General features: G+C 44.1%; 1 protein-coding gene across 1 annotated transcript in view; it reads left to right on the plus strand.

Annotated features, from left to right (window-relative positions):
- PPP1R9B (protein phosphatase 1 regulatory subunit 9B) overlaps nt 1–17340 on the plus strand; it is a 75446-nt gene that overhangs the window by 17125 nt on the left and 40981 nt on the right. The window contains exon 2 of the mRNA XM_063959902.1: nt 5353–5485. Within this exon, the coding sequence (XP_063815972.1) occupies nt 5353–5485 (133 nt within the window). The remainder of the gene's footprint in view (nt 1–5352; nt 5486–17340) is intronic.

Below are 17340 nucleotides of genomic sequence, written 5' to 3' on the forward strand. Positions count from 1 at the left end.
AGAAGAAGGTCAGGGGTGAAGAGGGCAGGGGAGGAGATGGTGCAGAAAAACAGTGATCATGGAGGTAAATGGTAGGAAAACGTGAACTGATGGTAGCTCTCGAGGACCAGGGTTGGCTACCACTGGTTTAGAGGGGTAAAAGTAGGCAGACAGGCATGCAACGGAAGAGAGATAAAGGACAGATACAAATAAGAAGGAGACATACATACTGGATGTGTGGGGAGGTGGAATGTGCATAGATAAACTCTGAGAAACAGGCAGAGAAGTAGGAGTAGGATGAGGATCACCCCCAAACTCTGCTGGTGCTAAACGCACATACTCCACCCACTTTGCTCACACTCCGCCCCTACCTGAAAGGATAGTGACAGCTATCCCTATCACTATACTAAAACTTTTCGTCAGGACAACATCTTATCAGATAGTTTCTTAACCACTTGCCTGGCATGGTCGCATCAGATGCGACCATGCCTGCAAGTGCTCTATCTGACCTGGTCGCACAGGATGCGACCAGTCAGATAGAGAGTGTTAGCAGCGGCAGGGAAGATAAACTTCCCTCCGCTGCTGCTGTCAGAGGGACTGCCTCCCTGCACTCTCCCCTTGTGTCTGCCGTGCGAGCAAAATGAACCCTCCCAAGCCACCCCCCCTCCCCCCCCCCCGTATACCTGCAGGCTGTCCAGCTTTCAAAATGAAAGCCGCGATGGTCGCAATGTTCCCGGTCGATGTTTCGATGTTTGAAGAAAAAAAATTACAAATATTATTATTTTTTTCCTTTTTTTTTTTAACTAAAATCATTTGGGATAGGGTTAAAGTCATGTTCTTCACCTAATTCACTCATAAAAAAAACCCGACAATTTCGGAGCGGTTTTCGGCGAAATAAATCGTCAGTTAAGTGGTTAAATTACACTGAAGTATAAACTTTTATCCCTGCAATAGCGGCAATTAGCACAAATGAACAAATACGACCCTCGGGAGCTTATTGTTAACTAATACCAAAGATTTTCTATTACCATGTATCAACACAATAGAAAATTATTTTTGACATAGCTTACTGATAAAAGTTTACCTGGACAACTGAGTGATGCTCAGCTAGCCGGCAATATCGGCTGACAGCAGAGAAACAGACTAACCACATCGCTGGCCAGTCAAGGTCCCATCTGCACATGCATGATCCCAGGGGGAAAAAATAGAAATTAAAAACACAAATTAGTCAAAAATAGAAGCAAAACTTTGATTTCATTTATCAAAGAAAAAAATAGCTCTATTTTAGTAATAGAACACTGTTTCCTTTACTGCTCCCTGATGTAGTCATACTGAGATGGCGATAGTGCTTGCATGGAGTGCTGTTGCCGGAGACCCCAGCAATGGCTACCACCAGCAAAAATGGTTGTTAATGTTTTTGAAGCTTTCATAAATAGAACCCTAAGTAATGTAACTTTTTTATAACTTGTAGACAGTAAATGCTGCTATTTAACAGGTTATACAACTTGACTATCTGTAGTAGTGTCTGTAATCATAGAAAAATCAGTGCAATCCTCCATTATACAGTTTACAGTAAGTTATAGTATAAGACATAGGGCAGGACATACTACGCATCAAATCTGCCACTTATCAGGTACATATCAGCGTTAATAACGCCAATACGTACCCAGAAAGGTGATAAGAATCTCAAAGTACAGCTCTCCCAATAATAGCTGTCCTTTGCAATCACTGAACTTCCGGGTTTAGGACCCAGGAGTCCTTCTGTGCATGCACATTGTGACGCGTGTTGCGTGGGGGTTACTGGGAGGGAATGGTATCGGCATCCTGTCGCTTGGGATGCCGGTGTCAGAAGACCGACAGCGTCATCTCGACATGCAGAATCCCGACACCTGCTAGGTAAGTATTCGAACTCTACCCCTCGAAACGTAACTCTCCCTACCCACAGCCTAACCCCAATCCTCCCCTCGCCCGCAGCCTAACCCTAACCTTTCCTCCAGTGCCTAAACCTAAACCTCCCCCCCAGTCTAATCCTAACCCTCCCTCTAGTGCCTAAACCTAACACTCCCCCCACAAATCTCCCCCTCCACCGCAGCCTAACCCTGTCAAACACAGCGTGTAACATGGCAGTTAGCAGCTGGTTGGCTGGTACTTTATCACCATGAAATGTATCATTTTTCAAGGCTTAGTACAGGTTGAGTATCCCATATCCATATATTCTGAAATACGGAATATTCCGAAATACGGACTTTTTTGAGTGAGAGTGAGATAGTGAAACCTTTGTTTTTTGATGGCTCAATGTACACAAACTTTGTTTAATACACAAAGTTATTAAAAATACTGTATTAAATGACCTTCAGGCTGTGTATATAAGGTGTATATGAAACATAAATGAATTGTGTGAATGTAGACACACTTTGTTTAATGCACAAAGTTATAAAAAATATTGGCTAAAATGACCTTCAGGCTGTGTGTATAAGGTGTATATGTAACATAAATGCATTCTGTGCTTAGATTTAGGTCCCATCACCATGATATCTCATTATGGTATGCCATTATTCCAAATTACGGAAAAATCCGATATCCAAAATACCTCTGGTCCCAAGCATTTTGGATAAGGGATACTCAACCTGTATATCTTTCCCAGAGAGAATTGGGTCTAGAAACTTACAATGGAAAGTCTCCTTCAAAAATTCCTCTAAACTTGGCCTCTGTGGCTGCGGGTCTGTGTTTGGGAACACAGCTGCATTCTCTAACACGACCGTGGCACTCCCATGAGGCAACCTTTTTTTACGTTCACTTCAGACCACCTCCCAGTCACCACCCAGGAATGCCATGGTTTTAATGGTCTGAGCGAGTCAGGGGAACACATTATTTATTTATTAACAGTTTCTTATATAGCGCAGCACATGTCGTTGCGCTTTACAATTAGAACAACAGTAATAGAACAATACTGGGTAAAAACAGACAGACATAGAGGTAGGAAGGCCCTGCTCGCAAGCTTACAATCTATAGGCATGCGCCATAGGGGTTTTCAGGACTTTTGTGCATGCACAGTAGTAAATAATCGCTCAACTGCTGAAACACTGGCACTGCGTCCACCTCTAAATCAGGCCCTTAAATGTATTCTTAAAGACTACTAAGCATGTCTTGATGCTAACAGTTCAAAATAATAATGTAGGCAAATGGACCCATACACATTTTTCTGACATAATTTTGCCTTGCATTAATGGTAACAATGCCTGCAGCCTTCAAAAGTGCTATTGTTTTGTAAAATCTAATCTAGTCCTATGGGAGGGATCATGAAGAACATTGTGCGTTATGCTGGAGCAAAACTTTGATATAACATTTTCAACACTCTGGAAAGTTTGGACAAAGGGCCTGTTTCATGTTGCTATGAAATTGTACGGCTGCAAGGAAGCAGCTGTGCCATTCCATCTAATCGAAATTCTAATACAGCAGGAGGCGTCTGTAGGAGATAGAAGCCTCCTGTTAGCATTAGCGAGGATCCGATGCAATCTCAGATCACCACTGTGACCATCGGTCATGATTCGCAATAGTTTTAGGCACCGGCCGGCCTGCATAAGCCGAATCTTACACAGACTGGCTGTAGAATCCAGATACTGGGGTCCAGGAAGTCTGCATCCGATGACACAGACCCTGGACCCATCTCGACTTCAAAACGAGGGTGACATGCCCCCGCATCGCCCCCCAAATGCTGCATTATGTCAATCACATGCGCAGAACAGGTCTTGCCTCCCAAACATCGTATTTGTATGCAAACCATTGTGTTTGTGTACAAATATCAAGCAGGCCAATGTGCAATGGTTTGATTTTCTAAGTGAGTAAAATATACTCAAAAGAAATTATAAGAGGTTGCTTGGTAAATATTTGTACCCAACACGTTGACATGAAATAAAGTGCCACACTTTATTGGGCTGATACATAGATTTACGCAAATGCCTCCACATCTGTGATTTAGGGCCAGATGTACTAAGCCTTGAAAAGTAATAAATTTCAAGGTAATAAAGTATCAACCAACCAGCTTCTGTCATTTTTCAATCCTAGCCTGTAACATGGCAGTACGGAGCTAATTGGCTGGTACTTTATCACCGTGAAATGTATCACTTTTCAAGGTTTAGTACATCTTCCGCTTAGTACACAGCAGCTGTGTAAAAGCTGTGTGTGCAGCAAAGTTGTAGTAAGACGCCACTTACAAAAACTCAACCATCAGACTCACATCGGTTTAACATAGACCTTCACAATAACCCCTATGGTCGCGCAGCATGGCTGCTGGAAGTAAGGCGCCAGAGTCATTGCAACTGGGGGGATGCAATTAAATTGCCGGCAGTCAGGATCCCGGCAGTCAGGATACCGATGCCGGAATCCCGACTGCTGACAATGCCGCCAGACGGAATCCTGGCTCACAGGCGCTGTTCCCACTTGTGGGTGTTCATGACACCCATAGAGTGGGAATAGAACCTGAGGCGAGCGCAGCGAGCAATTGAGCCCGCATCATGGTGAGCGCAGTGAGCCCGCAAGGGGACTCTTTGCGCTCGCCCTGCTGCCGGCATACTGGCAGACGGGATGCCGCTGTCTGTATACAAGACGGCCGACATCCCGACCATCGGTAATACATACTGGGTACTGGATCGCAGACGCAAGCTGTTCACACGCCCCAAAAACAAACGCGAGACGTCGGCATTTCAGATGAATGCATATTTCAAAAGGCAAGTGGATGGAGGTGTTATGTTACGTTTAGAAGAAACTGAGATATTTATCTACTAAAAACTGATTAAAGAATTGGACAGAGCAAATGTATCCACACAATATATCAGTAAATAGACTACCAACTTTTAAAATAACATTGTTACTATGATCCCTGGGTCATAACACCTTCATCCATTAAAAAAAATATATATATATCATAAAATTTGTACATAACACCTTCATCCACTCACCTCTTCATATGCTACTACTTAGGGCTCAGTGTGTGGGTGTGCCTTTAGTTATTACTTGAGATAGTGTAACATGTGTATGATAGTAAGTACTTTATACAGGAAACACTTCTCATCACAAGGGGTTGAAGTTGAGCGGTTGACAGATAAGATTGCCAGCTGACTTTGTTAATACAGTACATCATTATAAAATATGAAAATATTAGACAATGGATTCTGGGAGTGTTCAATCCATATAAGTTTTTGTTCTTCAGTTTGAAAGAAAGGAATGAAAAAGTGTACTTTCTGTAATAGTAATGTTCTATGCCTGAGTTTGCATAAAGCTAAAAGTCTTTATCTCACAGGTGTTTAGCACATACTCTAAAAGTCTTTATCTCACAGGTGTTTAGCACATACTCTAAAAGTCTTTATCTCACAGGTGTTTAGCACATACTCTAATGAAGAATATGACCGGCGTAACGATGATGTGGATCCTATGGCTGCTTCTGCAGAATATGAGCTTGAGAAACGCGTGGAGAGGCTGGACCTCTTCCCTGTGGAGCTGGAGAAAGGTATGGAGCTGACTAAACTGTACAATTACTATACTGGGAAATGAATCTCCTATTGCATTATGACCTGCACATGCACCTACTATTTTATTCATACCAACAGTGTCAGACTGGGGCATGAAGGACCCACCGGGGGAATGCAGTGATAGGGGCACACACTTAAGGGTGTGGCCAGCCTACAAAGGGGGTGTGGCCTGCCTCCTCAGAGGCTTGAAATACACAATAGTTTAGTGCAGTGTAATGCAACATATCTACCATGTATAATACAAGTGCACAGTCTGGAACCTGATCCCTAGAGGAAGGAGTGGGCCCTCAGGCAGTTGGGCCTACCGGTGGTTTCCCTGGTACCCCTGTGGGCCAGTCCAACACTGCATACCAACATACCTACTAACCAATAAGGGCACACCAAAGGTCAACCCATTCATGTCCTCAGTTTGTTGACCACACCCTATAATAGGAAACTGTCCCTCAATACAATGGGACTGAAGCAGGTTTTGATATTCACTCTATAGGGTAAATGTAATATGGTCCGAGTTGCCAGAGATGCGGGACTTCAGGCGAGAATATTTTTAAGGCTGCAATTATTTACACGGCATAACCAACCTAGTTATGCCATGTAAATGATTGCCGCTTTAAAAATATGGACATTCTTACCCGAAGTCCTGCACCTCCGGCAACTCGGACCCTATTACATTTACCCCTATAGGTTCCATTAAATGAGCACCAAAAACTCCTATCTCCGGTGAAAATGTCTGTATTCACCTGTGGTAGAGTTTATTTCTATTTGATGAAGGTTACCTCAACCGGGGGCAATCGCTGAGTATCACTGGCTGCAGCTGTCGCTGTGAGTTTCCTTTAAAGCATGGGGAAGCTGGCTATGGATTCACAAGGACAGCAATGTGTTGTCTGATCATTATCGACATCTCAGGATGGCAACAGCATGGACGAGGAGAAAATGGTTTGTTACTAAGCTGTATACAACTGCCTGCAAATTAGTAAAAGTAATCTTACAGCTCACAGCCATTATTGCGAAGTGCGTCAGCATCTCTAAGCTGCACCACCAACATTCTATTGGTTATTTGGCCTAAAAAACGGATTTCCTCTCCCTCTGATAAGCTTTCGTAGAAACAAATGGTTTCAGCAAATGTTGATAAATTACTGAATGTTGCTTAGAGATGAGCAAATAATTGATTTTATGGTGATTTTATTTTATTGATTATGTTTTTAATATAGATATAGCAAATGTTCAGGCTAGGAGAAGGACACACAAATTGAAATAGATCTTTGTAAACCATCTCTATATTTATGCTGTGGTAGAGTGTTAGTAGCATTTACCTATCCTAAATCTCCTGCTGTATTCAAGGGTACGGCCTTAGTGAGCCCACAGTCTACGGCTGATCCCCACTGTCATTTCAATACCCCAACATCCTTAGGGTGGTAGTTTATTAGCCGTGGTAATTTACCACAGCTAATTACCGACCCCGAGGCTATCCAATTAGCCCCGAAGCAAGCACCTATCGTGGATAAGCAGGTAAAACCAAATCTGCGATAATAAGTCATTTTATCCCCGATCGCAGTCGCAAAACACATAGGATCTGCAGAATGTTGAGTACCTATATGTTTTTGCACAAAAATGGAAACATTTTTGGACTGAAAAAATGTGGGATTATTGAATATATAGCCAAAAAAAACAAAATCATGAACCGTTCCATTCTAATTCACACCTGAAAAGTTTTTGAGTCTAAGCTTAAACCTACTTTCTTTGCCACCTGATGAAGACAAGAAAACATGGTGGGGATGCCAGCCATAGACAAGTATTCCCAAAGCTGACAGGAGTTGCATGACAGGGATAAATTATAATAATATATAGTATACAGGATATGAGTTATATTTGCAAGATAGAACTATGGTATACTCTTAAAGTAATCATTCTTATGTTAGTTTTTCAGACTTTTTCCTCTAATGTTAATGCTTAGCAACTAATATGCAGCATTTGTCAGGGTTGTTTGGCCACTGGAAGCACTGTTGCACAGTTGTGCATGTATGGTATGAAGAACAATTCCGTCCCATGATCATTTAATAATAAACACACACCCAGGGGGAGATGTACTAAGCAGTAATAAAAGTGGAGAAGTGAGCCAGTGGAGAAGTTGCCCATGGCAACCAGTCAGCATTGACGTAACATTTATAATTTACATACTATAAAAGTATACAGAGCAGCTGATTGATTGCCAAGGGCAACTTTTCCACTGGCTCACTTCTCCACTCTTATCACTGCTTAGTACATCTCCCCCTCAATGACATAACCTCAGCATTCAGCAGTGGGTGGAAGGAGCCGTGATGATGTGATACCTGGAGTGTCAACAAGGTGGCCCATACGTGGGGCAATTTTCATTAGCGATTAGGGCATTTTTGGGCATTCATTGGGGAAAAAAACTGTAGTATGTATCAGATGTCAATCAGGGTGAAGAAATATGAAGAAGTACTACATACTGTATAAGCCTGCTCTCTAACATGGTCATAAAGAAGAAAACCATGTATATTTAGTATCATGAATTTTTCTGCTGTCACTGGGTGACATCTGAGAAAAAGTGGTGGAAAGGAATAAGTTGCTGTTTAATTGTGTGATAAAGATGGTTGTATATGTACTCAACATGAATGCTGAAATCTATATGGCTAGAGGTTTAATTTAATAGACATGACTGATCACAGAAACAATTGTTTAGGTGGATGTTTTCAAATAGTCATTCGTATTGTATCATGTTAGTTCCTGTTCCTCTGTAGTTCTGAATAAGTCCCATCCTATGATTGTTCTAAACCATGCCTAGGTCTGCCTAACCATTCCCACATCCACATGATGCTATGCTTCTTTCTAAGCTAGGCAATTAGGACTACTGGGAATATATTATCACTTTTTAAATGAAACGAAAAAAAATATATATATACAACTGTAAAAAATTTCCCAAAGTTTGTAGTCTTATTGGTTAGTTATTGGTAGTTGATAGTTGGTAGGAAAGATGGGGCTACTTGATTACATTTGCCCCGCAGGCTAAAAGTTGCCAACAAGCCCTAGCCCTCCGGCATTCATGGTGAGTCGCGTCATCATGGCTCCGTCTCCATGCCACTTGGATCCCTCTCCCTGTCAGGTCATGTTTAACAATGGAACACATGGGACTATAGCCCCAGGCCTCCACGTAAATATAGGCACATCATAATTACAATATGATGGCTGCCAGCCGCCCAGCTAGCCACACGGTTGGCCATAAATCATAAGTATTAAAATTTTATTTTTATTTTCCTTATAAGATTATGCAATTTTCCTACTTGAACTTAATTAGGGAGACACTGGTCACAGCTCCTCCACATCTCACATCATTTATAGTCTTAGCCCTTAATCCGGCCTTGCCCTCTGTCAGTGCTGAATTTCCCATTAGGCACATGAGGCAGATGCCTAGGGGTGCAACTTGCTTGGGGCAGCACTTGGACGCATGTTGTATTACTGTCAGTACAAAATGACCAGTAATAAATGATTTTTACTCTACCATACTGTACAGTATTACTGAATAGAGTGTAAATACTGTAATAAAATGGGACAACGCGGATGTAGCCAGAAAAAAATACTGTAAGCAAGTATGTTGTAGGCATCATTATTTGTTATTCACTGGCTTTGCAAGCTATGACCATACATGCTGCCATTCTGGCTGCCCCCCTCCGGTGGAAGGAGTGGTGGGAGACATGATGCCAGACAGGAGCGGAAACAGGGGAGTGACAGTGTGGCCTTGTCATCGTGGCCTCACCTCCGCTACATAATGCTGAGATTGCTGGCATTGTGAGGCAGGGAGCGATTTATGTCATTGAACCCCCCCCCCCCCCGGACTGTGATAACTGTGGGAGGATATGTTGGTAAATGCGGCAGGCTGCAGGGGAATGCGGATGTATGGTGTCCGACCGGAAGACTTGGCCACTCTTCTGGGAGGCCGGGATCACCACGTGCATTGTGAGCCTCATGGCCGGTCTCGGAGAGCAGGCAAGTAAGGGGTATGACTATATAATGACCAGTGATATCTGTAAATGAATGTCTACTGTATGTATCATAACGGGTAATTTATCAAATCAATCTCCATTACCATGTTAAGGTTCATTTTTTATCACTGCAGCTGAGGGTGAATGTAAAGGCTGATGCTGATTTGCATATCATAGTGAAACTGAATTATTTGGGCTTTTATATATATATATATATATATATATATATATATATATATGTTAGTTTGATATATACAGCACAATGCCATGTGGGAAGGGCATCATAGTATGTGCTTATTCTGGGTGCCAGGGATTGTTGGACCTCTAAATTCAATCGGGAGGAAGAGAATAAGATGAGAGCCTTCTGCTACATCTGTACTGGGCCCCACAGTTTCCGATAGCAGCCCCAATGGTTATAACAAAAGTTGTATGGCAGCAATTCATGTATATCCGCTTTATTTTTAATAAAGCCTTCCCATGCTAGTATAAACACTGGCAGTAGGGTAGGAGTTTTCATTCCACGTTGATAAATAAGCCCTATCATCACTTTACATTACCATTTGGGATAGTCTGTGTAAGTACAAATAATGTAGGGGAAGACATACAAAATGTCTTTTACATAAAACTGCATTTAAAAAGGGGCAGATTTAGGGGTGAGTCCGCCCCAAGGCATAACAGTAAGGGCCGCCCCACCCACCCACCTTATAGTTTTATTATTTTAATTGATTGGTTATAGCCCTCATTTGATGACAACCAATTTAACAGAATGACAAAACAGCCACTACGTGTGACAATTTAATTATGTATACATATTTACTAAGTAGGACAGCTTACAGGGGTATTATGTGCATGATCTACCTCTTTACACTCCATTTAAGATGGTGTACGGTGCAGTACAGTGGAAATATTTTGCAGTTACTGGTACTTTTTGGACTGACAGTACCAACACAAGCAACCAAGTGCTGCCCCCAAACAAGTGCAGCCCCTAGGCATGTGCCTCACATGCTTAATGGGAAATTCACCACTGCACATAGGGGGTAATTCCAAGTTGATCACAGCAGGAAATTTTTTAGCAGTTGGGCAAAACCATGTGCACTGCAGGGGAGGCAGATGTAACATGTGCAGAGAGAGTTAGATTTGGGTGGGTTATTTTATTTATGTGCAGGGTAAATACTGGCTGCTTTATTTTTATACTGCAAATTAGATTGCAGATTGAACACACCACACCCAAATCTAACTCTCTCTGCACATGTTACATCTGCCCCACCTGCAGTGCACATGGTTTTGCCCAACTGCTAACAGAATTCCTGTTGCGATCAACTTGGAATTACCCCCATAAAGCATACTTCATAGCATGAACGGTACACACCAATGTTGGGTACACACCTAAAATCTGCAGATACAATACACGCGCTGACCTGAAAAGCTGATTATTGGATTGTGTGCATCCGTACACACTGAGCAATTTTTAGCTCAGTGGCCCTCATTCTGAGTTGTTTGCTCGCTAGCTGCTTTTAGCAGCATTGCACACGCTAGGCCGCCGCCCTCTGGGAGTGTATCTTAGCTTAGCAGAATAGCGAACGAAAGATTAGCAGAACTGCTAATAAATAATTCCTTGCAGTTTCTGAGTAGCTCCGGACCTACTCACAGATTGCGATCAGCTCAGTCCGTTTAGTTCCTGGTTTGACGTCACTAACACACCCTGCGTTCGGCCAGCCACTCCCCCGTTTCTCCAGACACTCCCGCGTTTTTCCCTGACACGCCTGCGTTTTTTAGCACACTCCCGGAAAACGCTCAGTTACCACCCAGAAACGCCCCTTTCCTGTCAATCACTCACCGGTCAGCTGAGCGACTGAAAAGCGCCGCAGGATCCACAGCAAATCTACTGTTTTTAATTAAATAACTAAGCGCATGCGCCCTGCGTGCCTTGCGCATGCGCAATTAGCAACAAATTGCAGCATAGCGAAAATCAGCAACGAGCGAACAACTCGGAATGACCCCCAGTGTCATATAGTACATGTGCTGTCTTCAGATATCTCTAATGGGATCAGGAGGCTGGGAATGAGAATCTGTGTGCAGTACATCAGATCCCGTCTTCCCTATCTGACCAGTGCAGGAGCATATGAAGCCGTTTATCAGCTAAGGCTCCTGCACACACACTATAACTGTATAGTGCATAGGTCCTCCTTACCCCACACCAGGGCCGGACTGGCCATCTGGCACTTCTGGCAAATGCCAGAAGGGCCGATGGCCACGTGGGCCGGTCCAGCCGACCCCCTCTTGTGTTACTGAGACACGCTGCCGCTCAGTCCGGCGGCAGCGTGTCTCAGCTGTCAGGAGCTCAGAGCGCACCAGCACGGCTATGTCTGGCGGCGTGTAGCGGACTTCAAACCAGCCGCCGGTTCGTGAGCCAATCAGGAGCCGCCGCTGCCGGTCCGCGAGCTCTGATTGGCTCACGAACCGGCGGCTGGTTTGAAGTCCGCTACATGCCGCCAGACATAGCCGCGCTGGCGAGCTCTGAGCTCCTGACACCTCACATCACAGCCGGAGGAGCAGCAGCGGTAAGCACTGCTGTGGGGGCAATTGGCTGGCACTGTGGGGGCATTTGTATACCTGGCACTGTGGGGCAATTGGCTGGCACTGTGGGGGCATTTGTATACCTGGCACTGTGGGGGCATTTGTATACCTGGCACTGTGGGGGCATTTGTGGATCTGGCACTATGGGGGCATTTGTATACCTGGCACTGTGGGGCTTTGTGGATCTGGCACTGTGGGGGCATTTGTATAACTGGCACTGTGGGGGCAATTGTGGATCTGGCACTGCACTATTGGGGGCATATGTCTGTGTATTACGTCCCATTTTAATTGGCCACACCCATATTTTTGGCGCGCGCACACAGTACCTCTATGGGACACTCTCTGTCTGATTGGTCGCTTATTAGCCCCGCCGGGAGTGCACACAGACGCTCTCATTCTAGTGAATGGGGCGCGTGCGTGTCCACGCCCCTTTTCTGGAGCGCGCGTGCTTAGTTACAACCTTTATTTTTCCATACCCCCACTTCAACCAATGGTTGTGTGTATTTTAATACAGAATGATGTACACTTGTATGTTGTTATAATATTAATTATATTTGTAAGAGCATAGACTAAGAAGTAGGAGGAGTCGGGAATAGTAAGGGGAGATGCTGACACCGAGGTGGGCCTGTGTGCTTCAAAAATGCCAGGGCCTATTTTTGGTCGCAGTCCGGCCCTGCCCCACACAGTGCATGTTTTGCAGGTAACCCAGCAGGTACACAGGTGTATTAATTACTCACAGACACATTTTAAAAGGTCCGCAGGTGGAGTTAATTATTTCACTTGTGATTCTGTGAGGAGACCTGCAAAACATGCACTGTGTGGGGTAATGAGGACCGAGTTTGCAGACCTACGGTATGGTGCGTACCCAATTACCCTCTTCCAAAGCCAAGGCTGTATATTTACAGTTGATGCTGCCTCTGGGTTGTGACAATGTCCTAGCCCAGTGGTTCTCAAGCTTACCTTGTACTTTGTGATGGGATGATCAGCGTTACGGCTGGGCAGATCTGTGTAGTGTGTAGCTGTAAGGGATTGGATGTGTGTCTGCACACTGCATGGATCAGCTTGATTATGGTTCTGGATCTCAAACGACTTACTGGCAGCGCCTAAATAGATAGACACTAATTGCAATCACACCTGAGCGCTGCCGGAAAGGCACTGTGCATGTGCCTATGAACACAACAATAGAAAAAGAGAAACTGGCTGCGCTTGGGGTGGGATTCTATTCTAAATACAAGCCTTAGTTTGATACTGTGTGTTTAGATAACGGTGTTTTAGAGTATAATTATTAAGCTTTTTATATATGATCAATCTCATTTACTGTTGATGTATTTTATATTACAATAAATATTTTACGTAGAAGATTGTCAACTCTTCACTATTTACACCTATTTACACCTATTTGCAACACCCCAAGCGCAGACGGTTTCTCTGATTATGGTTCTGGTTGTTTTTTTACGAGGTACAGGTAGCTTCATATAGTTAGAAATCTCATAGTTTTTTTGCTGGATCAAGTGGCTTGGTGGGTGAGGTGTTTGGCTGGGATTCCGCAGGTTGTGGGTTGAAATGTACTATTCAATGAGCGGTATTGTGGCTGAAAGGCGGCGAGCTCTCGGGCTGAATGCATTAATATGGCTTAAAGTGCTAATAAAGTGCTAATAACACTGTTCTGTAACATTACTTTTTTTTTTATCTTTGGCCTAATCTGAGCCGGAGAGGGCCATGCCAGTTCAGGAGCTCCAACGGCACATTGTGTGCTACCGGCATTACAACATGAAGGTGTGATAGAAAACCTGAGGTTTGGGCACTACCATAAGTGCCCGATATGTGCTCAGCTGGGCATTGCGGCAATACGGCAAGGGAGAGATGTAGCAAACCTTCTAAACAGTTTGTTGCCCATAGCAACCAATGAGCTTCTAGGTGTAATTTATCAAATATATTCTATAATATGAAAGCTAGAACCTGGTTGGTTGCTATGGGCATTGTATGGTGGTCACTGGGATGCTCCTTGTATTGAATATATCTCACTGGAATGGTAGACAGAGGCATTGTGATTTATTTTTTCTTTTACACTGCATGGAAAAATGTGAGACCAGTGGGTGTTTAACAATGGGTGAGACCCCAGTAAGAATGCACTATTTTATAATGGCCTTTTACCAAGTCGGTGCTAATCTTTGGAATTCCCTGCTGTTGGATTAAGTAGTAGTAAAATCATTTAATGTGTGTACTTGTCACGCTGGTGACAATACCTCACCCACTGGTGTGATCTCCACCTCCTGTGGCAGGATCCTTCTGCTGGTACTGTGTCTGCCTACCATGCTGCATTGGCCTTGCTTACTACCATTGTGGCTAATGCTAACAGTTTTCTAACCCCCAGTTTGTGTTGGGCCCCGCTTATAGCTGACTTACTCCAACCTACATGAGATCACTTTTCATATTTTTCCAGGGCCACGTTAAGTTCCCCATTAACCCCTGTCTGGCATGGAAGAAACGTGAATGATAAATCAAAGTAAATGTACAAGGAGGGTATTGACAAGCCATTAGAAAGTTATCGGAAGATGGAAACCGTTTTTAACATTATCTTATACTGTGAATTTTTTACCGTTTCCAAGGCAAAGATATTGGCCCTCATTCCGAGTTGATCGCTCGTTATTTTTCATCGCATCGCAGTGAAATTTCGCTTAGTGCGCATGCGCAATAGTCGCACTGCGACTGCGCCAAGTAACTTTGCTATGAAGATAGTTTTTTTACTCACGGCTTTTTCTTCGCTCCGGCGATCGTAGTGTGATTGACAGGAAATGGGTGTTACTGGGCGGAAACACGGCGTTTTAGGGGCGTGTGGATGAAAACGCTACCGTTTCCGGAAAAAACGCAGGAGTGGCCGGAGAAACGGGGGAGTGTCTGAGCGAACGCTGGGTGTGTTTGTGACGTCAATCCAGGAACGACAAGCACTGAACTGATCGCAGATGCCGAGTAAGTCTGGAGCTACTCTAAAACTGCTAAGTAGTTTGTGATCGCAATAATGCGAATACATCGGTCGCAATTTTAGGATGCTAAGATTCACTCCCAGTAGGCGGCGGCTTAGCGTGTGTAACTCTGCTAAATTCGCCTTGCGACCGATCAACTCGGAATGAGGGCCATTGTCAATTATTAATTTAACTTGTTAATTAAGTAAAGGCAGACATGATATTTTGTGGGAGACGTATCAAGCTGTGGAGAGAGATAAAGGGGGTCATTCAGATCTGCTTGCTGCTGTGTGGTTTTGCTCAGTGGACGATCAGACCCGAACTGCGCATGCGTATGCACCGCATTGCACCAGCGCATTGCACAGCTGCAACGTGCATCGGCGCCCTGCGACGGGATGGTGCGAAGGATCTATTCGCACATGCGTTTGCAAGGAGATTGACAGGCAGAGGCCGTTTGTGGGTGTCAACTGACCATTTACAGGGAGTGTCCGGAAAAATGCAGACGAGATCAAGCGTTTTCAGGGAGGGTGTCTGATGTCAGCTCCGGTCCCGATCAGCCTGTTCTCATCGCACTGGAAGAGTAAAGCTGGCCATACACGTACAGATTTATTGTCAGATCTGGTTGGTTGGAATGAAAATCTGGTAATGGATGAGAGCAAATGACAATTGACCATTTGCTCGCAAACATTGGAAAATAGAAAAAAATGGTCATTCAGACAAATTGGTTAAATCCACTTCCATTTTTGTCACTTTTACAGCATTTAGGAGCAAATGGCCAACTGTCATTTCTGCTCATCCATTATCAGGTTTTCATTCCAACCGTCCAGATCTGACAATAAATCTTTAGGTGTATGGGCAGCTAAAGTCCTGGGCTGCGCAGAGACTGCACATAATCAGGTTGTGCAGCTCTGCTACACATGCGATTGCACACCTGCACAGCGAAAACCTACTCCCCCTGTAGGCGGTGGCTATCTGATCACATGGCAACAAAAAATGCAGCCCAGCAATCAGATCTGAATGACCCCCAAAGTTGGGTATTTGCCCAAAGCAAATGATGCTTCTAACTACAGGTATAATCTCATGTACTGTGCTAGATAAGTGACAGAAGATGATTGGGTGCTTTGGACATCTCCACTTTATCTCTCTCCAAGGCTTGATACATATCCCCAAGAGTGCTGTATATAAAATATATGTCTCGCTGCTATACAGCAGGCCAGGAGCACCAGCAGGACAGTAGAGTAACAGTCATATCAGTAATAATTTGCGGACCCTGTGAAGTTAGCATTCAGTAAAGAACGGAGACTCAGTTAATGAATACTTAAAACATTTTTTAGTTTATGCTAAAATATAAAAAGTTTATTATGAAGAATATTTAACAAATAATATTTGCGAGACATCTCCGAAAACAGTCGGTTTTGGAAGCTGCACACAAATATTAACCAGCCGCTGAATGTATTAATTGGGGACTGCAATAGATATTTAAGATATCTGTTGCATTCCTCCTATTGTAACCACAAAGGCAGCCACCAAAAGTTTCTACGGCAGTTGGTAAACTGCGAAACTCACCAAGCTCCAGAATGCAAAGCATTTCTGAGCTTGGCCCGGCAGCTAATGCCATTTCTAAATGACGTTTGTAGCCTGTGGGCTACATTATGCAATAATTCCCAGGAGAAGGATCCTTGGGATCCCTCTGCATTACTGTCTGCTCTCACATACGCAGTCTGATGAATGCACATGTGACTAGCGCAGCCGGGGTCTAAACCCAGAAGTAAAGTGATCGCATTAGCGATTATTTTACTTCTTATACATTGCAGGGACGGGCATGAAATTGGTACTCATTATGGCATAAAAGCTACACCTCTGGACTCACAAAGAGTCATCCTTCAGCACTCAGGAGAGGAAAAAACCCCTTTGGGGGAAAACCTCTGGGGAACCATGGCCTCAGGATTGCCCTTTCCTCTGGGCATTAAGAGGTGTACTAATAGAGGGGTCAGTATGCTATCCCAGCGCATGGGATCCTGCTGGTCGTAATACTGACGCTGGAATCCCGATGCAAAAAAGACCGACAAGGGTGAGTAAAGGGGCGTTTTCCCTCTTCCCACCCCCTTAACCCTCCCTCTCCGCAGCCTAACACTAACCCCCCCCCCCCTTTGTGCCTAACTCTAACCCTCCCGCAGAGGTGCCTAATCCTAACCCTCCCTACCCTGCAGCCTAACCACACCCGGGGGTGCCTAAAGCCCCATACACACTAGATGAGATTGTGAAAGATCTCGCTCAGAAGGGGCGATCTGAGCG

Source organism: Pseudophryne corroboree, chromosome 3, assembly GCF_028390025.1.
Source record: "Pseudophryne corroboree isolate aPseCor3 chromosome 3, aPseCor3.hap2, whole genome shotgun sequence".
NCBI lineage: Eukaryota > Metazoa > Chordata > Amphibia > Anura > Myobatrachidae > Pseudophryne > Pseudophryne corroboree.